This window comes from Phacochoerus africanus, chromosome 2, assembly GCF_016906955.1.
Source record: "Phacochoerus africanus isolate WHEZ1 chromosome 2, ROS_Pafr_v1, whole genome shotgun sequence".
Classification (NCBI taxonomy): domain Eukaryota; kingdom Metazoa; phylum Chordata; class Mammalia; order Artiodactyla; family Suidae; genus Phacochoerus; species Phacochoerus africanus.
The window spans coordinates 76,248,106-76,271,427 of NC_062545.1; the positions used below are offsets into that span (position 1 = coordinate 76,248,106).

A 23,322-nucleotide genomic window follows, 5' to 3' on the forward strand; every position below is an offset into this window, starting at 1 on the left:
GAGGGATTTGCAAATGGAAGGTTGATCCACTGAAGTCCTCTCTACACATGGAGCCTCCTCAAAGGGTGATCTTCATATCATCTGACATAGAGTCGGGTGTGGTTGGTTAAAAATGCAGGTTCCTGAGCTCCATGCCAGACTGCTAAATAAGAATCCCTGAGGTTGGTCCTGGCTTTGACATTTGAATCAAGCTCCGTAAGTGATTGGATTCTTTGACTGTAGTGTGTCGCTATTACTTTTGGTTTGTTGTCTGATGTTCTGAATTCTAACACTGAAATCTGAGAACCCCGAGGCTGAACAGGTGGGAGCGGGGCTCTGGACTCCAGAGCACTGTTCTCATTCAACCTTTCAAATCACGGCTATTGGCCAAGGAAAACCAAGGGAAAAACACATAGAAGGAAACAAAGACTACAGCTCAATTTGGATACACTGAATGGTTTGAAAATCATTAAGAAGAGCCAAGACATTTTGTTTCACAGCAAATCTCACCATTACAGATGAGTGAATAGGGTAAAAAGCCGAAACTCCTTTCCTCAAAAGTTCAGTGTACAAGTTCTCAACTCATGTTCTCAACTCATGTCCTTAGGCTCCACTGCAGATTGATAGAGGCAGAAAGATGTCTCTGCCTTTTCAAACTGCAATTCAGTACCATGAATGACTCATTACTCTTAAATTGCCACTGGCTTATTTCACAGAGACACAGCACCATTGTGATTAAATAGCAATTCTGCAAGATGAAGTCGCCTTCAGATATACAGAAAGATACGCACCTCTCTTTGAAAAAGGACCATAAACAAGTCTAAATAGAAGATTCCAACGGGCCTAAAAGAATCACCTGAACTTCTACCTCTATCACAGCATATCTTGTTTCCATGTAGATTTCCACCCAAATGTTCTTCTGACATATCAGTAACTAAGGCCTCTAGATGTTCAAGCTATTGCTGATTAATTCCATGGTAGGTTGTAGGAAAAAGTAAAGTATTCAAATTTTGATATCATGTAGGTTTTATTTAGAAAGGTACCAGGGAGAAAGTCAGGTGGACAAGTATCTATTTCCTGAGCACCCCACTAGGGAGTTGGGATGTGCCTTAATACAATAAAGAGTCTCTGGTCTTGCACATGCAGTTGAATTGGGAACACAGGTTTTAGAAGCAGAGATCCAGCTGGAGGGTAAAGCCATTAGTTATCTAGGACTCAAGAGTGTCTGGGTCTTGCACTGGTATGGCAGACAACCAGGAGACATTTTTATAAAGGGGTTTTCCTCCTGAGAAAAACCTTGTCCTAGAAAAGCAGCAAGTCTAGTACACAAATCTGGTGCAACTGGTTACATAAGAATGGAAAAATGACCTGGAGTACAGCACAGATGCCTCACTCCACCCTTGGTAAGGACTCAGGCTAGAGGGGAGGACATTAGGAGAGGACAAAGTGGCCCACTGCTGGGCTTCTGGAGTGAAAACCACTTAGGTTCAAGTTCCAGCATTGACAATTACTATTCGTATCCTCTGCTGCTATGTTTCTCAAACTGTGATACAGAACTTGCTACACAACGTATAGTCCCCAACCAGCAACATTAGCATTGCCTAGAAGCTTGCTAGAAATGCAGAGTCTTGGGCCCCAGTCCAAACCTCCTAAATCAGCATCTACATTTTCATTAGATTCCCTAGGTGGTTCACATACACAGTACCTATGAGCAATATTGGTATAGAATATGCTTTGGGGCAAGTTAAACAAGCATTTCAAAATCTTTCATTTGTTAAGGTATTTGTAAGGTACATTGGAAAACAAACAACTGGGGCAGTTGATTCACCAAGTTCATGGGTATTATTTCTGCAGATAATTCTAAGGAAGAAAGGTGAATCAATTTAAAGCCGATTTAAAGAAAAGTGTGAAGGCAAGATACACACCCTCCTCATCGTGCCAAACACAAAGCAAAAAAGAGAATGAAAAGGTGGGGGTGGGTGGCAAAAAGATCAAAGCAGGGCTCAAAAACAAGATGAACATCTCCATGAACCAGAACCTAGAGAGGTGAGCAGGACTGAAGCCAAGACATGCTGGGTTCCTCACCTAAAGCAGGTAGCAGTGGTCCTGGGGGTGCATCTTTAGGGAACAGGAACTGAAAGTGCTATTGTGAGAGTGCAGCCAAGCCACATTCATTGATTAAAGCCACAGGCTGGAGTGGAGTACCCAGGGATCAGGAAGGAACCCTAAATAAACTACGAACACTCACTGGGAGAAGCCAAAGTCCCCAAATGTTTATATAAGACCAGGCCCTGAAGGCTGTTGTGAAATCACTAGGCAGAGAATGGTGGAACCAAAAAGGAAAGAAAAAAAGTAGACAAACCAAAAACCTTCCACTGAAAATGAGCTAACAAATAAAAATCCAAGATACACACAGAAATCAAACGATGAGAAACAGCCAACCAAAGCAATAATGGGGACATTACTTAATTCTAAGATTAAATTAATTTTTGAACAGTCTGACAAATGTTTAAAATAAGTATGATTAGTGTACTCACAGCAATTGGTAAGAATAATACCTACTTTAACAAAGAAGCAACAGCAATATACTTTGATATAAAACTAAAAAAGAACAGACGGATGGGAAAAATACCAATTAAAAATCTTGCAAGTGAAAAATACAATAATTATAGTTTAAAAAAATCAACAAATGGTATAAACTCTAGACTAGACATAGTTAAAAAGGAAATTAAGGAACTGGAAGGCAGAACTGAAGAATTCACCCAAAAGTAGGACAGAGATTAATATTTTAAAATATGAAAAATCAATTAGGAGACAGCGATTCTCCTTGGTTCAGAGGTTCCAAAATACATCTAACAGGAAATTCAGAAGTAGAGAATAAAGGAAATGGAGGGGAAGGAATGAAAATATTTTAATTTTTAAAATATTCGGAAAGTATAACATTCAAAAGATACAGAAGGCAGAGTCCTTCCTCAGCCATACAGTTATTCCCCCTGGAGTCAATCAGTATCACCAATTTCTTGTGTGTGTTTTCAGAAAGATTCTATACATACAAAAACAGGAATGTGGATGGTAAAAATCTATATACATTCTTCTGCAATATGGCTTATTTAGGTATAATTTATATACAACAACACTCATACATTTTAAGTATATAAGTCAATGACTTTTGACAGATGTATACACCCATGTAACAACCAAGGCCCCAAAATGTTCCCCTGTGACCATTTCAGTAAATTTACTCCATTCCACCACCACATGCTTCAGGGACTATTGATCTGACTTTTATCAATGTACAGTAATTTTACTTCTTCACATACAATACATTATCTTTTGTGTCTGGCTTCTTTCATTCAATATGAAGCCTGTGAGATTTGTTCATGTTGATGTATTACTGAACTTGTTCCTTTTCACTGCTGAATGGTATTCCATCATATATGGATGGAATGGTATATATAGTACATTGTATATGGTATATTCGCACCATAACTGCTTTAGCTATTCACCTGTTGATGGACACTGGAGTTATTCATTATCACTGGGGTGATAATGAATAAAGCTGTTATGAACATTCAGATACAAGTCTCTTTGTGGACATATGCATATTACCTGGGAAGTGGGTTTGCTGGGACAATTAGTAAATGTAACAACTTGGAAAGAAACTGCCAAACTCTTTTCCAAAGAAATTGCCTTCCTGCCAGAAATGTTTGAGAGTTCCAGTTACTCCACATCTTCACCACACAGCTCAACATCAAAAAACAAACAATCCAATTAAAAAATGGGTGGAAGATCAGAATAGACATTTTTCCAAAGAGGAAATGCAGATGGCCAAAGGGCACATGAAAAGATGCTCAACATTACTAATCATCAGGGAAACGCAAATCAAAACCACAGTGAGCTATCATCTCATACCTATCAGAATGGCTGTCATCAAAAAGAACACATAAATGCTAGAGAGGGTGTAAAGAAAAAGGAGCTCTGGTACACTGTTGGTAGGAATGTAAATTGGTACAACCTCTGTGGACTATGGTAGTTTCCCAAAAAACTAAAACTAGAACTACCATATGACCCAGTATTATTTTTTGAATTCTGTATAGTTTTTTCTCTAGTGGGTTTTTTTGTTTTTTTTTTTTTTTGGTCTTTTTGCCTTTTCTAGGGCCACTCCCTCGGCGTGTGGAGGTTCCCAGGCTAGCGGTCTCATCGGAGCTGTAGCAGACAGCCTATGCCAGAGCCACAGCAATGCAACGCCAGATCCAAGCCGCATCTGCGACCTACACCACAGCTCACAGCAACGCTAGATCCTTAATCCACCGAGCAAGGCCAGGGATCAAATCTGAAACCTCATGGTTCCTGGTCGGATTTGTTAACGACTAAGCCATGAAGGGAACTCCTTTCCCTAGTATTTTTATAGTAGCCATTTTAAAAACTATTTTAAAATATTTATTATTTGATTGAATTTTTTGGTTAAGGGGCATCAATCATGGATCAAAATTAATTATTTTTAAACATGCCTACCAGTTGTCCACATAACTCTTACTGAAATGCCTATTTTTTCCCACTAATTTGAGATAACACCTTTATTGAATATCAAATCTGCATGTATTTGGATCTACTTCTGGATTGTTTGTTCTGTCCATTAACCTATTTATATATTAATATAAGTGCACCATTTAAAAAATTATCATAGATTTATAAGAACTTTAATTTTCTAAGGATTTTAATATCTCATAAAGCTAGTCAACTTCCTTTACTACTCTTCAATGCCATAATTTGACTGGATATTTTTACTCATTAATTCAATATGAACTCTAGAATCAGCTCATCTCAATTCTAAAAAAAAAAAAATCCTACTGGTAATTTTACTGGGATCATGTTAAATGAACAGATTAACATAAGAAAGATTAAATCATTATGATGAGTCCTTCTATCCAAGAACATGCCATGGTTTCTGAGTTTGTTCAAATCTTCCTTTAAATTCTAGAATAATTAAAATTTCCTTCTTATGGACCTTGCACATATCTTAAGTTTATTTTTAACTTTTTTTTTTGGTTGCTTTTGTAAATATGTCTTCTCTTTATATATTCTAACTGGCTATTGATAAAAGTGTAGGTTTTTAATTTTTGTACACTGCACTCAGACAACTCATTAAATTCTCTAATTGTTTGATAATTTTTCACCAGATTCTGAGTTTTCCAGTATCCACTCAGATTATCTGCCAATGAGTGCTCAAATAATAATAATAGATACAATAAAAATATTACCTCCTTCTTCCTAAATTTTACACTTAAAATTCCTTCTCTTTTCTAATTGTGTTCACTATTATCTTAGGATCTCTGTTAAATAACAAAGGTGATTATACACTGTACAGTTTCATTTATATCACATTCCTAAAATGACAAAGTTATAGAAATGGCAAAGAGATAAGTAATTATTGGGAGCTAGGGAAAGAGGTGAGGGTAAGGAAGGTAGGTATGACTATGAAAAGGTAACATGATCCTCATGGTGTTAGAAATGTGAACTGTATCACTGTCAGTATCCAGCTGTTGCCACTGGGGAAAGGATATATGGAATCTCTGTACTATTATTTATAACTACATATATATCTACAATTATCTCAACTAAAATTCCTGATAATAGCAATGTGGGGCCCAAGTTCAATAGGTAGTTAACTTGCTATGATCTTTGTTGTGTTTAGGAGGAATATAGAAGTACCAAATAATTTTACATGTTGTTTTAAAATTTTACAGTTAATTCTATACATTTAAAATCTAAGGGTAACCATGAAGAATAAAACAACAAGCTTTGCCAAGTACTAAAAAACCAAAAAAAAGCCAAATTAGAAAGAAGTGAAATTTATCCTAATACTCCAGTAATTGCAATAAATATGTGAATTAAACAAACCTGTTTAAAGATTAGATGTAAAAACATAATCCAGACATATACCGAATATGACACTCCTACAGGCTATACATAAACTAAAACTATATCCAAAAAATATGAAAATAAAGAACTCTAGAAGAGCATTTCATATAAAAAACTAGTGCCCCCAAAAGCTGGTATGGGAAAACTAATAGCAGGCAAAATAGAATTTAAGGCAAAGAGGATTTCTAGAAATAAAAAGTGACAAAATATACACACACAGTGGAATGTTCTTTCTGAAAGAGTCTATCACTTTCTACTTTCATTAGCAAAGCATGAATAGTATTCTTAGGAAGCATTTCAATGTATGGCAGTATCAACATATTGTTTATATTTGCAAACTTCATAAGCAAGAAGAAGAAGGAATGTTCTCATAGTTTAATTTCAAAGCTCATATTTTCTTAAACATAGCAGCAATCACACAACAGAACAGATGTTTTATAGTTAATGGTGGGCTCTCTGCTCAAAGAAGCAGCAAGTGGTATTCCTTTTAGAGTCCAAATGGACACTCAGCCTCAGGGGCAAGTCTCCAGGTGAGGAAGAACCCACAACCCCCAGGAAATCCAGCTCCACTTAGGTCCCCTGACTGGTAGCCCCAACCCCATGGTCTATATCTTCCCTACATTAATTCTCAGCAGCTTATTTCATTTCTATACAACAAAGTATTTACTTTCTATACAGTCGCCAGCAAAGCTGTTCAGTGCCTTGAGGCAGCAAGAAATAATAGTTCTTCTAAGCCTAAGTCTAAGGTACCAATTCTCTTCAATTTCACACAAAGTTTTCATTAAAAATTCTGGACTAGAATAAGGTGCAGTTAACAATTTTCAGAAAAGTCTTTGATATATTTTCCCTGAAAACAAGGAAAGAGAGAAAAAGATGTTCCTATACAATTTAGTAAAAAATTTACTGAAATTGTTAATAAAAATTCTTGGAATTTAAAATCAAATGACAAATTCATGCCATGCATCCTGCTGGAGGCTTTCACACTGTGCTCTCTGATTTAATTCTCAGAAACAATCCATTTAGGTGGTATCATTGTCCTCATTTTACCGGCAATCAAACTAAGTGCCAGAAAGGTTAAATAATTTGCACCCAATGCCAAAAACCAACAAGAGGATCCATGCCTCAAACCCACAGCAATGAGCTTACAGGGATAACAATAATAATTTTTCATTAGCCAGCCTGGATCATTTAGGATACTGTTCAATAAAGTCTTTAGAGAAAAAGCATCCATTACAATTAATATGAGCAGAAATTTCAGATTTGATATTTCTAGTCACATTCTGGAAAAATTCTTATTCATAGTTATAGCAACAAGCATTTCAGCCAAGAGAAGACAGTTAATCATTTCAAATAATGCTGGATCCAGGTGATTTTATTCCCTGACAGACTGGGCTTCCAATGCACATGCTTTTGCTGATGCAGCTACTCTCACTTGATGCTTTAGGAATGTTTATTTATTTATTTAGTTTTGATTTACAGTTTGAAGTTAAAATTACCAAAGAGTTTTAAAAGGAGTATGAAAACCATGTGATCTTACTGTCACCCCCTCAGAATTCTGCCTTTTATTTTTGCCTACATTTTTTCCTGAGTGGCTAGAATCTAGGTATGGCTAAAGAGAAGAAAAATAATTTCTTAACATGAAAAACACTGCAAAACTATATGAGATATTTTAAATTCATCAAGTGAAAACAAAACAATATAAACCTTTTTTGTTTCTATGGACTTTCATTAAAAGTGAGTGAAAGAGGCAAGGCAAAAAGCACTGACATTTTTCAGTGTGTTTTTGTTCCTATTTGTTTTCCCTACCAAAGCTACATCCTATTTACCAGGGTCTGTATACATGCAGAAAAATGAAAACAGACCTTGCCTGCTGTAGGCCACAAACAAGGTTTCCTTTTATCTGGCACCACACAGCTCCTAGAAACATGTTCCTAATGGAAGCAATCACTTACCAGTGGCTTTAGTTTTTGTTGTTTTTGTTTTAAAGTATTCTCCCAAAAACATCTCCATGAAAGAACATCAGCATTGTTTAAATTTTCAACAAGGGACTTTTTTTTTAAGGGGCCAACACATACCTGGCAATTCTGAACCAGATCACTTTCATTATTAATGAGATTTTTTTTCATCTACTTTTTTAAATTGTGGTAAAATACCCATAACATAAAATTGTTCTCTCAATCATTTTTAAGTGTCATTATCAGTGTTTTCAATAAAAACAATAGCCTTATGAATATTAAAAAAATCTTTTGAAACACTTATCCCTTTTAGTTATCACTGTAAACATTGCTGCTGCCTCAGGAACAGTGTTGTAACTTCATCTACAGCACGAAGGATTGCCCACTGCAGCTTCCATAGAGTTCAACAAGCACAATTCAGGTGCCTACCTGATTATCTGAAAACTCTTTTTCATATGAAATGTGGCTTTGATAAATTATATCCACAGTCATTTTTCAAAGTCTCATTTTATCCTCACATTTACCAAATCTTTGGCTAAAATATTACAGAAAAAAAGCAAAATGGCTTTGTGTTTCACCTCTTTCCTCTACTCCACCTTTTCTTTGAAGAGTGGAGGTGGATAGGGCTAGGATGTCAAGAGCATTAAGAAGGATCAGCAAGACTCCTAAATGAACACAAAGAATCAGTAGTTAGCTCTTTAATCTAGAGTTGACATGTTAGAGAGTAAAGCCTACAGTTTCAGCTACAAAAGACATGTCCATGAAGGTAACAAGCAGTGAAAACAAAATAAAGTTCTGAAAAATGCTTCCACTTATCTGGATTCTGTTTCAAAGATTTTAAACCCCTAAACCCTATATGTGTTTCATTAAGGCTCCTAAATATTAAGTGCTAGTTACTCTCAATGGCAAACCAAAATACAAAGATAAAATTTAAAACACATGTTAAAAGAATAGCAAGTTCTTTGAAGTTCTTGAATAAGTTTCTGCTGACCAATTAAAGGAAGTTTTTGTTTTCTGTTTTGAGTTTGTTTGTTTTTTTGTTTTTTTGTTTTTTAAGAGAAAGAAGAGGAGGGGGATGGGCAGGAGAAAGAGGAGGGTGGGAGAGGAAAAAAAGAACAATGCAGAGGAAAAGTCTGTATTAAAGACTAAGCAGTCAACTCAAGTTTAAAATTGAGTTCCATGTACATTGTATCTCGGAAACACCCATTCCGGCATGTCTTAAATTACATGTCATCTCTGATTGGAATAATAGGCCATGATAAGCCAAGTTCAAGAAGAATTGGCAATCAAACACAAGTATCTGCCTAAAGAATGCTATTAGCCACGTCTACACTAAAAAAAAAAACACAGTTCAAAGACTGAGTTTCCTTTTACTATCCATTCACAATAAAATATGTGTAGAGATTTGACATCTTTTGACATAATTAGATCAGTTCTAATAAACATATATTCATTTAATTTTACAAAGTACATTTTAATCAAAGCTATACACATTTTCTGACCTTTAAGAGCCTGACAGAATCAAAAATCACTGTCACAGCAGTAAGAAACATGATACACAAGTAATCTCTTATTAATCATAAATCTGGCTGTTATTACTTTTTATATTTGAAGCTGACATCAGCAGTTTGCTCTATCTGGAAATTTAAAATCAACTGCCAAACGGAAATGGTACTCTTGAGCCCATGCCAAAAGTCAGTTTCTTAGTCTCCTTGCCCAGTCTTGGTCAAAATAGGAGTGGTATAGAGTAGACAATAACTAAAATCGTGAAATCAATGTAAATATCTGTATCTTTGCCTAAACTTTTTAATCTACAGAGCTGACTCTATAAATAAGTAATCAGTACAGATAAAACTGGGCCTTCGCCTATCCAATCCTTGGGCTGTGTGTTTTTAAAAAAAAGCTTATGAGTTTGTTCACTTTAAATATGAAATCAAATGAAAAATCTGACCTTGTGATGTCCAAATTCATTCAAAATGGTCCCCAGTTTTCTGGTGTTGCTGTACGGTTTTTGGGCAGCAACAGCTGGGTGGGGGTCCCGCCAGTCGATGGACAAGCGGTGATACCAAAGACGCTCGTTTTCCAGAACGTGAGCTGATTTAACACTAGGATCAAAACGATGCACTTCACATCCGTCATTGGCCATGCCAACCTCAAAATGGGTATCATCACTTCCCAGCCTGTAAAGAAAGTGGGTGGGAATCAATGACCAAAAAATATAATAGAGCAAAAGTATTGAAGTAACAAAAATGACACTGCCAGGACCAATTTTCTTAGTCATATCAAGCCTTCTCTTGTTTTACTACACTACTAGCTGTACACATTCAATAAACCTTCCTTCATAAAAAAGCATTAATCCTAACAGCTTCTGGGTAAATGAAAGCAGAGAAATTATGTGCTAAATGAGGATCAGAGAATCACATGTTCAAACATGTAAAAGCACATCAAAATGATTTTTTAAAGATATAAACTATAGTAGCAATGAAACAAAAAGACTATATAGTCATCTTAAGAGATTTGCTCAGAATATGTTAAAAATGTAAGTCCCAGGATCCTTAGGGAGAGGTGCATTCTACTAATGAGGTAAATTATCTCCCTTGTAAAGGCCACAGTGCTGTGCATGCAGTTTGACTTAAAGACAACATCTGTTTTCTTGGAAATAGAGTAAATTTTAAATAGTACAGTTAAAAAAAAAGGTAGATGTATGCATTTCTATTACATCTGGTACTCAAGCAGAAAAAGAGGTATATCACTTAAATTCACATCAACTGAGGGAAGAAATCATGAATTAATTTTACTTAAGTACACAGGTAACACATGGAACATTCACATACCTATGAATTTTTAATAACTCAGAAATATTCCTTACTTGGTGATGTAAGGTTTGTAACTGACTGAAGCATAATTTTGAATGAAAAACATGAAATTAACTGAGAGAGGATGATTTTTTAAATGGCGATTATGACTTGCCCAAAATACTATAATTATATGTGATTGAAGATAACAAAATCCTGCAGAGTATCTATAATGCACGGGCCAAACCTGAACCCAGTGCAGAAATAGTGTTTTAATCTTCTAGACTCTACTAGTTAAGACTATTTTATAATTTGGAAATATACAAGCTCATTTAGTTAACAATTTAGTTAACTAAAATAAGTCCTCAGAACAGAGATCTTTCACCAAGACATTCTTTTTTAAAAAAAAATTTTAATGAATTAATTTATTTTTTAGGCCACACCTGTGGCATATGAAATTTCCCAAGCTAGGGACTGAGTCAGAGCTGCAGCTGCCAGCCTAAACCACAGCCACAGCAACTTAGGATCTGAGCCATGTCTGTGCCCTGAACCACAGCTCAAGGCAATGCCAGATCCTTAACCCACGGAGCAAGGCCAGGTATCAAATCTGCATCCTCATGGAAACTAGTCAGGCTCGTAACCCACCAAGCCACAACAGGAATTCCACACCAAGACATGCTTAATACTCTATGTGCCTTCTTTTTTTTTTTTTTTTTTTTTTTTTGCTGTTGCTTTTTAGGGCCGCACCTGCAGCACATGGGCTAGGGGTCAAATCAGAGCTAGAGCTGCTGGCTCACACCGCAGCCACAGCAACACAGGATCCTAGCCGTGTCTGTGACCTATACCACAGCTCATGGATCCTTAACCCACTGAGTGAGGCCTGGGATCGAACACACATCCTCATGGATCCTAGCTGGGTTCATTAACTGCTGAGCCATGATGGAAACTCCCTATTTGCCTTACTCTTTCCCTTCACTCCCCACTACATTGCTTTATTCTCACTGGACTCATGTCATATCAGCCCTCTGCTATCTCTCAGATATAAACCTCTTGACATTTTTGACTAGAAAAAGATTCAGCACTCTTCTCACAAACTCACTCCCATTCTTTATATCTAAAAGATCCTGTTTTCTATTTTCAATCTCCTATTGAATCCACCCAGCTTGGGCCCCTGAAATCTCTATCTGAGCTTTCCACAAATTTGTTACTTATCTAATCTGGTGTTGCAGACTGACTCACTTGCCCTAACTCTTCACCCCATTATCCACACTACTACCACATTCATCATGAATAGAGTGTCCTTTCCTGCCCCCTGATTTTTTGGCATGGTTATGTGACTTGCTTTTTGGAAGGAAGAGACATGATACCAGTCCTGATACTATGCTTCTAATGCTTCAGTTCACTCTCTTGTACCATCACTGTGATAAAAACCTACCCTGGACAGCTTGCTGGCCTCAGGAAAACAAAAGACAGTGAGCAGAGGTGCCCCAGCCAATTTACCGGCCTTCTACGAAACACAGAGCTGCCCTCAGCCACCTCAGCCTGAGAAGTCTCTCGGCCAAGCCTGGCCTAAATCAACTAAAACCCAGCTGATGTGCAGACATGTAAGCAATAATAAATAATAGTTTTAAACTACTGAGTTCTAGAGTGACTTATTACACAGCAATAGCTAACTGATAAACCTGGCATTAAATCTAAATCCAAGAGCTGCGGTAGACACTATAAAGCATTTTTCAATAGATAGATTTGTTTCCATATAGATAAGAATGTTATATAGAGTTCACCTATACCAAGGAATTTTTTCATTTAATTGAATCTGTGGAAATTTAGAAGAGCAAACTCATATTATCATAGATCACCCAATGGAAAATGGCAGTTTTGTAGCTTTACTAAAAGAACAAAACACTAGCCCAAAAAAGTGCTCATTAAATATAATTTGTAGATAAATTTTCTAGAGTATAGAAATTTGTCTCTGGATTTTCAAAATATTGTTTCAAAAAAAGATTTTCCAATATAAAACATGTGTGTATTTTAATCAAGGCCTCAAAAAAATTAAGAATTAACCACACACAGTTGTGTAACTAGTATTTTTAGTACTTTATTATATATTAATACGTTTTCAATTTCTTTTAATTAAAAACAATAAACTTAGAAAAAGTTCAAGTTGTAAAGTAACTTGAAATGAATGATGAAAATGAAAAGTAAATACTTCCTACCACTAGAATTTTAGCCATCAATTTCCAGAGATAATCAGCAGTTTTTTGTGTATTCTTCCAGAAATCTTGTGCACATGTACAAGTGCTCTCTATTAGAAATATTATAAGTATATACAAATACACACATATGTTAATCATTAGATGGTAAAATTTGTAATTTTTTGTTAAGTTACTTTTACAAAATAAAATCCACTTAATCTAAATATATAGTATGTCCCGATTTGGAGAGTAATAAGCTACAATTATTTAATCAATATTTGAATTCTTATTTTCATTTATTAAAAATGGGGAGTTTCTGTCATGGCACAGCAGAAAAAAATCCAACTAGGAATCATGAGATTGCAGGTTTGATCCCTGACCTCTGCTCAGCCGATTAAGGATCCTGCATTGCTGTGGCTGTGGTGTAGGCCAGCAGCTATAGCTCTGATTCAACCCCTAGCCTGAGAACCTCCATATGCTGCAGGTGCGGCCCTAAAAAGAAAAAAAAAAAAAAAAAAGTACTTCTTCAAGTTTAGTTTAAATTAGTCAAGGTTGTGGTAGATGTAAAAAGAGGAAGAACAAAGGTAATAAACACACATGTTGCAAAAAGTGGCCCAAAGTGGTTAAAATCAGGACTCAAATCCAATCCAGGTAGTACCAAAGCATGTGTTCTTTACACTCTACCTCACTTTAAATAAGCATGGGACACAGGATCATGGAAGGAATATTTGAATCTGGGGAACTGTCAACTACTAGACAATAAAGCTCCATTAAGAAAAGGGCTGTGTCAATCTTGCTTATTTCTGAATCCCTAGTGCTGAGTAGATAGATGAATGATGACAGACAAATCCACATAATGCTGCCCTAAGGGAAAGAAAGTTATTACGTAGGGTCTGGAATTCCTAGAATATATAGTACAATATCCAACATGGCATGGGATGGGCTATACATATAAAACACAGATCATATGGCTTTTACCTCAAGGTCTGAAATAGTTATTCAAGTTCCTGTCATCACATCTGCATTCCAGCCATCAGGAAAAGTAAAAGGGGAAGTAAAGATCACATCTTCTCCTCCTAGGGGTATGGCCTAGAAACTGCACACGTCACTTGCACTTATATTACATTGCTCAAAGCTAGTCATATGGCTGTTTATAGCTGCAGGGAAGGCTGCCCTGATAAACTCAGGAGTTTTGTTACCAAAGAAGAATGGAAGAATGACTATTGGAGAACACTACCAATTCCTGCTACAACTCATTTCCGAAATAGTTAAGCAGTTAATAGGTATAGTCAAAGGTATAAACCTTCATGAATACTAACCTACACCTCTACATGGGGGAAAGATAAAATTATATAACTCATGCTAATAAATATTATGCTGTATATAGTAATGTATGTGGTTTTTTTGTTTGTTTTTGTCTTTTCATCTTTTTAGGGCCACACTCGAGGCATATGGAGGTTCCCAGGCTAGATGTCTAATCAGAGCTGTCGCCGCCAGAGTATACCACAGCCATAGCAACTCGAGATCCGAGCCATGTCTGTGACCTACACCACAGCTCATGGCAACGCCAGATCCTTAACCCACTGAGCAAGGCCAGGGATCGAACCCACAACCTCGTGGTTCCTAGTCAGATTCATTAACCACTGCGCCACAACGGGAACTCCAGTAATGCATGGGTTTGGGATCACAACAATCTCTTCAGCATAGAAGGGCCATCAAATCTGACAGATTTGTTGAAGTAACAGGAAGGGGGAGGATTTTAGGACTAAATTTCCAAAGGTAATAGAATAACAGAGGAACCATCGTGGCCCTCCTCTCCTGATGTCTCAGAGAGCAACAACCAGGATCCCTTACATGTGGCTGTGTAGGCTGTACACTAAACAACTCTAGGGGGCACCACTCACATCATAGTCACCACAATAATAATTATCCAGCAGATGGCAGTAAAGGTTCTTGAGGGAGGAGACGCCTTTCTTAAGTTGTATAAAGGTGCTCCTTGGACTAGCTACAGTGCTGGCAACTGCATGCTCTTCGAAGCTACTCAAACGTAGAAAGGATGGATGTGGCACTATTTCAAGTCCTTGGTTATTCTTTTAAGAATATTCCTAAGAGTATTAATGTGACTGTCCTTTATGTCCCACACATGAAGAGATGCTCAAGATCACTAGCCAACTGGGAGAAACAAAGAAAATCATAATGAGATACCACTTCACATCCACTAGGATGGCTATAATAATAATAATTTAAAAAAAAAAAGACTAGTAATAGTAAGCGTTGATGACAGAGAGTAGAAACTGGAATCTTCATACACTGCTGGTGGGATCATAAAATGTATATAACCAAGAAAAGTGAAAACATATGTCCACACAAGAAATTGTACATGAACGTTCACAGCAATATTATTCACAGGAACCAAACAGTGGAAACAACCCAAACGTCCATCAACTGATGAGTGGATAAATAAAATGTGGTATATCCATACAATGAAATATTATTTGGCGTAAAAAGGAATAAAATGTTGTTACATGTTACAGCATGGAGGAACCCTGAAAGCATTATGCTAAACAGAAAAAGCCAGTCAAAAACAGGCACACACTGCATGCTTCCATTTCTCTGAAATGTCCAGAATAGGTCAATCTACAGAGGCAGAGAATAGATTTGTGCTTTCCTAGGACTGGAGGAGGAAGAGGAAGAAGAGGGTTGGAGGGAATTGGAAATGACTGCTACTTGGTTCAGGGCTTCTTTCTTGGAGTGATGAAAATGTTCTAAAATTGACTATGGTGACTAGAAACCACTAAATTATGCCCTTTAAATGGGTAAGTTGTGTGGCATACGAATTATATTTCAACAAAGCTGTTTTAAAAAATAAAAAAATCGGGGCAGATATAGGGAACGTTTTCAACTCTCATCACTGAAGACACTAATGCTGGAAGAAGACAAATTAGTGTTTTCCTCAGGAGTTTCAGCTGTCCATTCCTCATTCCAGCAGGAACCAGAGAATCTGGCCAAATAATTACCCAGATCTGTGAACTGCCAACTGGGAAGAACTAGATTTTCCAAAGCATAAATGACACTGAATAGTAGATAATAATATTTTACAATTATTAATTATTATTAAATATCATTGCATAAAATGCCAAAATTTCATCTAAAACATATATCCTCAACAGGGATAATATCATCCCTAAGGGGCAAAAATTGATTCCTTTTTTTTTCTTTTTTTGGCCACCCCATGGCATATAGGCCAGGGATCAGATCTGAGCCTCAGTTGCCCCCTAAGCCACAGCTGCAGCAACACTGCATCTTTAACACACTGAGCTGGACCGAGGATCCAACCTGCATCCCAGAGCTCTCAAGATGCTGCCTATCCTGTTATGCCACCATAGGAACTCCCAGAAATTGACTTTTAAGTGTCCAAAAAGGACTTCCTGTTTTTACATCTAAAGCATAGATTAGACATACATCAATAGATACACAGTGTACCTATAGCATTAAAATTTCAAGAGGAGGATGATTAGGAAAAAAAATTTTTTAAAACAGGTCCTTGGGTCCATGACTTTCTGGCTCCTCATTCATACAGAATATAAACTGTTGTGCTAATTAAACTATTTAAAGACAAAATTTTGGCTCTAGAGCTCATTCATTCCTCTTGAAATGCTCAGAGCAACCAGACGTCCCAGATTTTCTATATAAGATATTGGCTCTTGTTGCCTAACCATGTATCATGTATTAAATTTTCTTCTGTCTTATGCTGAGAATTTATGCCTTGAAACCAAATGGTACAATATACCAGAGAACTAAAGAAGAGATGAAAAAGATTTACCAATATATTATTCCTTCTCAAGTCTTCTACTTCCACTTCTACCCCTAAATATAATCTTTAGCATGAAGGATAAAAAGGTGATTTTTTTTTCCTAATTCACTTTAGCTACCACCCTCATCCCACCCCATCAGCTCTCCACTTCACAGAGCAAAAGTCTTGCAGGGCAGGCCCCGTCTGAAGTCGTGCAGTAGACAGCATTCTCATGTGAACCCACAGCCTCTCCTCACTTCTCTTCCCCCTCTCTGTAACATAACCTTCCTTTTCATTGCCTTCCCCTATTTTAATTGCTCTATTCTACTGCTTTTCAAAACTAAACGGGATCTGCTTTTAATTTTCATCTGAACTTTTACCCAGAGTGCACTCTCCTAGAAAAAAACATGTCTTTTACATTAACTGCAGAATAAAAAGCTCTGACTTCTAGTAAAGAAATTTCAGACATCAGAGAGAAGGCATAAGTGATAACCAGCTTCATTTCTTGGGTATGGAAGAAAGGCAGGACACAGATCAGAAGGAGGGCATTCAGCCTCTGCCTTCTGATCCATATATCCTCAGATCTCTTCTTCCTCTCACTCCCAGAAGCTCACCCCCAGTTGTAGTTACCTTCATCATGCTCAGTTAGGACAGGAATGGCTGGGCATAGCAGTGGTATGGTCTTTCTGCCGCCATAGCCCTGGCCCTTGGATGGAGGGGCCCCAAGATCCACTTGTCAGCTACCCTCTCTGCCCATCCCAATACTCCCAAATGCCTGCACCTCATTTCAGGACCACCAATTCTGGCCTGGGTCTTTCTTCCCTCAGCATCAGTCCAGATGTTGTCAGTCAGCTATTTACCTGCCTCTGAAGAAAGCAATTCACCCAAGAGGATTCTCAATCCTGAGTAACAGTACCATTGACGTAAACATTCACTACCCAAAGCATCCTTTTTTTAGGGCATAAGAAATATTTTCTTTAGTTCTCAGTTTTCAATTAAGCATTGTAAGGTTTTGAATCAAATGATGGCCCTTAAAATCTATTCATTCCTTTTCCCAGTAGAATTCAACTCTTCCAAATCTGCTCTTTACAAAGTTGGTTTTCAAAAGCGAACATTTAAATGCAAAAAAGAAATCACCATTTTACATGTAATAATCTGAAATCTTGCAGTAGAACTGCTTTATCTAATGGCTCTAAAGTATAAAGAAAGCAAAAAGGAACCTGAAAAATTTCCCCCAAAACAGCTCTCCCAGTTTTGTTTCACTCAGTAATATGCTTTCAATGAAATTATTCCAGGGTGTAAAATATTAAGCAAAACATAAAGGCAGTTTGGGGCAAGAAAATAGGACCAAGCTGAGATCTCTAATTTGCATGTAGTACCATGCAATTATTTTTATGACCTACTTTCATACATTTTTAATATGATATAAAATAAACACTACTGTCACAACTTCCCATTCTTCCTCCAATCTGGAAGCATAGCTGGTGGGCTCCTTTAAAAAAAAAAGAAAAAAAGAAAAAAAAAGAGCTCTGTTTTAATTGACTGGTTGAGCAATTCATTTCCTAATCTTCAGCCTCCTAGTTTAAACCATGGTAGAACCAGCTTCCCTCTTTAGTCTCTTTACCCCAAGCAATTGCTTATGCAGCAAATATATATGAGTGTGTACTATGTATCCACTGATATACACCATGGCTCTTCATTTAACCCAGAGAAGAATGTTTCCATTATCATGAAACTCTTATTTGAAACTTTCGTTTTTTAAAAAAAATCCTGGAGGACTATAACTATAACTAAGAATTCTTGTTTGGTTAAGTTTGACAGCAATGGGGATCCTCTATGCATCAGCAACTTTAGGTAAGCCTGCACATCACCCACCCAAATATCATCTAGGATTCTGGTTGGTACTTGTCACTCATGAGCCTGAATGTAAATCATTGAGGAGATGAAAGCATTGTCGTGGGAGAAGCAGATGAAACTTGTGAGGGTTGCTGGTATTTTGTAAAGGACTCCAAGGATTTGCCTGAGAACTTAACCACAGTTTCTACAGAGTCAACACAACAGGGTATTTCAAACAAGAATAACTCTCTCCTGCCTTTTTTTGAGACATATATAATTTGTAAGTTTTCAGGACTCTTCATATGAATACTGGTATATTTGGTGAAATAGTCTCATTCATTATCTTATATTCACCTTTTTATAAAAAGCTCTCTAAGTCTGTTTGTATAGGAATTCCCATTGTGGCTCAATACTAACAAACCTGACTAGTATCCGTGAGGATGTGGGTTGGATCCCTGGCCTTGGATTAAGGATCCAGTGTTGCTGTGAGCTGTGGTGTAGGTCACAGACACAGCTCAGATCTGGCGTTGCTGTGGCTATGGCATAAGCTGGCAGCTGCAGCTCTGATTTGAACCCTAGCCTGGGAACTTCCATATGCCACACGTGAGGCCATAAAAAGCAAATAAATAAATAAATAAATTTGTACATTTAGGTCATTTTCAGCCTGAATAACTGAGTATCAATATTTCTGACACTTGTAACAAAATCTCACTGCTTCTACAAAAAGGTTTCCTCCTTTTTTAGTGTAAAAGTGTACACAAGTTTACCATTGGCATAAAACATAAGGAAGGCTCCAACAGTGGCCATTTGTCTTGGGTCATTCATCATAACTGTATAACATTTCTAATATACTCACTGTTCTTTTCCCTAGGTACATTCATAATATTTTTCTGTTTCTAATAAGACTGCTCTAATTCTAGCTTGGAATCATTGGCTTTACCAAGTGGATCATCATCATGCTGAAAATGGAACTTGTCAACTTACTAACCCACAATTAAATGACAGACAAGTCTGAAACAATGGCAGGAGAAGAAGCATAGCACCTGTTATTCCTTGCAACCATTCATAATTTGTATTGCTGAAAAAGCCTTGACTGCCAGCAGAAGCATCTTTTGTTTTCTACTGTAAAAATGTACTTACCCTAAAGAATAGAGGCGGCACTGCTTGCTATGGATTTGATGAGCTAAGCCAAACCTGTCATCAAGACAGACTGACCAGGGCTTTTTTGTAGGGCTGGAGTCAGTAGCCAGGCTGTCTGTGCTCATGTGATCACATGCAATCTGTAAGGATTGGAAATCAATGTGAATAATTTAAAGCACTGGATGATAAATGGCAGGTAGAAACTTACTGCTTTCCCAGTCCCTGAAAACCATAACAGGAGAGTTACGGGCTTCTCTACAGCTAACTACCCCCTCCCCAGGGAAACACAAGGCTGCCGTAAAACATTTGGAGGAATTCCAAATTCTGGATTATAAGTAACCTCGTGGAGACTAGAGGCAGGTTTGAAGGGAAGTTAAGAACTGCTATACCTTTATGCGCAGAGTGCACAGGAGAGAAAAAAATCAGGAACAAGGATGGCAGAGAGAAGGAGTCAGGAAAGGTTGGCAAAGGTGCATTAGTCTTAGAGGAGGAACATAAGTTGAGGCTGTGAGGCTGAGACCAAGAAGGGTGTTCCAAAAAGGAAGAGCAGTGCTTCCCAACCACAGAGGTCTGTTACCCACAGTATTCCTATTAGAAGTTGTGAGATATGACCATAGGCATAGATCTTAGGATACGAGATATCTATTCCTTATCACAGGCAGGTGAGGTCACCATGGTCCAAAAAGGTAGCATGTGTTAACCAAGGTAAACAGCTTGTCAGGGGTCAATTGAGACTAATACATCGTTCTTACTAGTAAGACAGTATTCTTTGTGATACACTCTTCTAATGAGCTTCTCGTGGGGGGAAGGGCAAGAGTCCAGGTCAGGAAGGAGTTTCTTCCTGAGCTAGCCAAAACACCTCTCTTAACTCATTCTTCAAAATTAGACGAGAAAACCAAAGAGAACAAGGAAGGAAGCAAGTTTCTGATTTCAAATGCACATTAAGCAAATATACTTTGTGTGGAATTCTGACTTGTGTTTGAGGCTGGCACACTGTGCACAGCTGAGGCTGGTGGAACCAAAGAAAACAAGTTCTGTGGCCAAGGTATTTATCTTACTTAGCAGCAGTATTTCCCCCTAATCCCACAAAACCCTCACAGTCATCATGATGCTCCATGAATCATGCAGCAGCTCTTGCTGTCGCATCACAGACAACAGATCACGCCAGATACAAAGGCTGTTTTGAGGTCCATTGCTTTAATTCATTGGAAAACATAAAAGCAAACAATTTTCTCATTAAAAATGATACTCTAGGCTTGCCCAACCCTTTTATTTAAGTGATTTTCCAAAGTGTTAATCTGAAAAGAGCATATTACATAGAGCCAGCATCTCCCTTATTCTTGCTGTAATAGGGCTTGCCTGGCAAAATCATCCTAGCACTATCTATCAGTGACTGTGAGAGAGACTTCTGCTAGAATTTGGACATTTTATAGGAAAGCTTAAAAAGTGAAACCCTGAATATGTATTTATTCTTTTCTTTTGATGAAAGAAAAATTCAAATGTTAAGGCAAGAAAAATTTAAACATAAAATTTTATGACCCACTACTTGCCTTATACATGCAGACTCATTGGTGTGTTTTATGCACAATGCCAATATCTTATTTCCCTTAAAGGCAGTGACTAGTACAGAATAGACTGGGTCAGATGACTGGAGAGATACTGGGCCTCAATTAACAGTTCTTAGCTTAAATATTTACTCATGACCTTATTAATGTTTTTAGCTATTTTACTTGCACTCTGTCTATTTTACAAGATTATTGTTTCTTGCACCACCAAAGGTGTGATGGAGCCTCCAAAAAAATTAATGATGATTAGGTGACTTGAAACAGTTGACCAAATCTATAGTCCTATAAGATCAATGATTGTAATAGTTTGACTCTAGACATGGGAAGAAGCAAAAGAGGAAACATTTCCTGGACCATGACAGACTAGTAAGACAGGTGGTCCAGAAGACTTGGGCCACTTTTAACAGTAACAGCACAGTGAGTCGCCTATCAACCCAGTCCTCACCTGATCTGGGAATGCCTAGTGCCGTGGGACAAACTGACCACGAAATGCCTCCCAAATCTTGGTCAAAGTTAAGACTGAAAGGGAAAGGATGGTAAAATGTTGCCCACCATCCAGTTCTACAAAAATCAAGTCATCAGCCACTACAGTTGCTGATCTACAACACACCCTGAAAGGAATTTGGGGCAAAGATCAGGATGAGGTACTTTGTACTCTGGAAAAACTGGAAGAATAGAGCTTCAGATAGTTAGATATTTTCAAGAGAAAATATATGAATCCAGTTTCTTGCATCTTCCCATACTTAGAAAACCACTAAAACCATTAAGATTATCTATTCCTTGTTCTTAATGGTAAATTTCTATCAAGATGTGTGCTTGATTGCATATACCTCTCTGTGAAAATCACGCATCTGCCAGCCTCCCCCACTTACCTACTCAGAATAATCCTCAGAGCTCTCTGAGAGATCATCGCCCAGCTTATGATCCCCGGTTTGGTTTGAATAAAATTTTCCACACCTTTCTCAGATTGAACATTGATTAATTTTTTGTTAACATCCTCAACCCAGTATCTTTCTACTTCTCTATCCACAACCACAGTTTAAAGGAAAAAATCATAATAGAAAATGGAACTGAATCTTTTCTCAGGCAACTAGTACAGAACACATTTATCAACACGTTAATTTGTATAGTTCATTTCCTACTATTCTCCCACAGATACATGGAAATTATTTCTCTGCCTTCCCACCTCCTGTCACCACTCATCCACCCAAAGGGGAAGCTGCCAATCTAATTAGTCAAAGCTTGATGTTCATCATGTTTATTTTTACTAGTAGGCAGATTATAGTGCTTTAAACCTTCACTGGCACTCGGTTCCATGCCTTGCTTCCTGCAGGCAGTTAGTTAAACCAGGGAAGTTCAGTGGTCCCCAAAGACATGCCTGGACCTCCTAAGCCTGAGTCATTTGTTCTGGAGCAGCTTCCTCAGGTATTTTTATTAAAGTGGTATAATGATTCCCATTTGTTATTGTTTCTTTGTATGAACTCTCTAAGAACCTCCAAGAGACAGACCAGGAGATGGACATTCAAGGTGCCTGTTCATAATACCCTCCCAATACCATTTAAACCCAACTCTAGCCTCTCCCACCATGTTTCTCAAAGTGTGGCCCACCTGCATTCTGATGGATGTGGGAGGACTTAAAAATGCAAATTCTCACATCCCACTCCATATCTGTAAAAGCAGAATCTTAGGCTGATACATGGGAGCATGCATTTTAATAGGCTCCCCCAGGTGGAGCTTATTCTTATCCAGGTGGTCCTGTGAGTTTCCTGACAGCCTGTTGTAAAGCCCCACTGAAATATTCTAGCTTAGCCTCATCTGTGCCTTAGCAAATTAAGGGAAGAGGCTACACTTGGGCCAGCACCTTTCAACTGGAAACAGCAGCCCCTCCAAACTCACTCTTAACAAAGGGCTACTTACCTGACTCTTGGGGTCTCTGATTAATTGGCCCTACAATTAGCCAGAGGCACCCAAGAGTCAGTTAAGTAGTAATGGTCAGGCTTCAGAGTTCTGAGGTTCAGCTGTTCCTCCTTTATGAATCTGGGGGAATGAGGTTTTCTTCTATTAAAGACGGCACTTTAAGCATTTTTTCTTCTTCTACAGATTTCATCTTGCACATATCCTGCTGGAAAAACATTCTTTTCC

The 23,322-nt window shown here is 37.6% G+C and overlaps 1 protein-coding gene across 3 annotated transcripts in view; it reads right to left on the reverse strand.

Moving 5' to 3' along the window:
- Positions 1 to 23,322, reverse strand: part of METTL24 (methyltransferase like 24) — a 115,965-nt gene that overhangs the window by 53,542 nt on the left and 39,101 nt on the right. For all 3 annotated transcript variants that reach the window (XM_047762664.1, XM_047762660.1, XM_047762668.1), the window contains 2 exons: positions 19,616 to 19,755; positions 9,808 to 10,036 (listed from right to left, as the gene is read on the reverse strand). In XM_047762664.1, the coding sequence (XP_047618620.1) occupies positions 9,808 to 10,036; positions 19,616 to 19,755 (369 nt within the window). The remainder of the gene's footprint in view (positions 1 to 9,807; positions 10,037 to 19,615; positions 19,756 to 23,322) is intronic.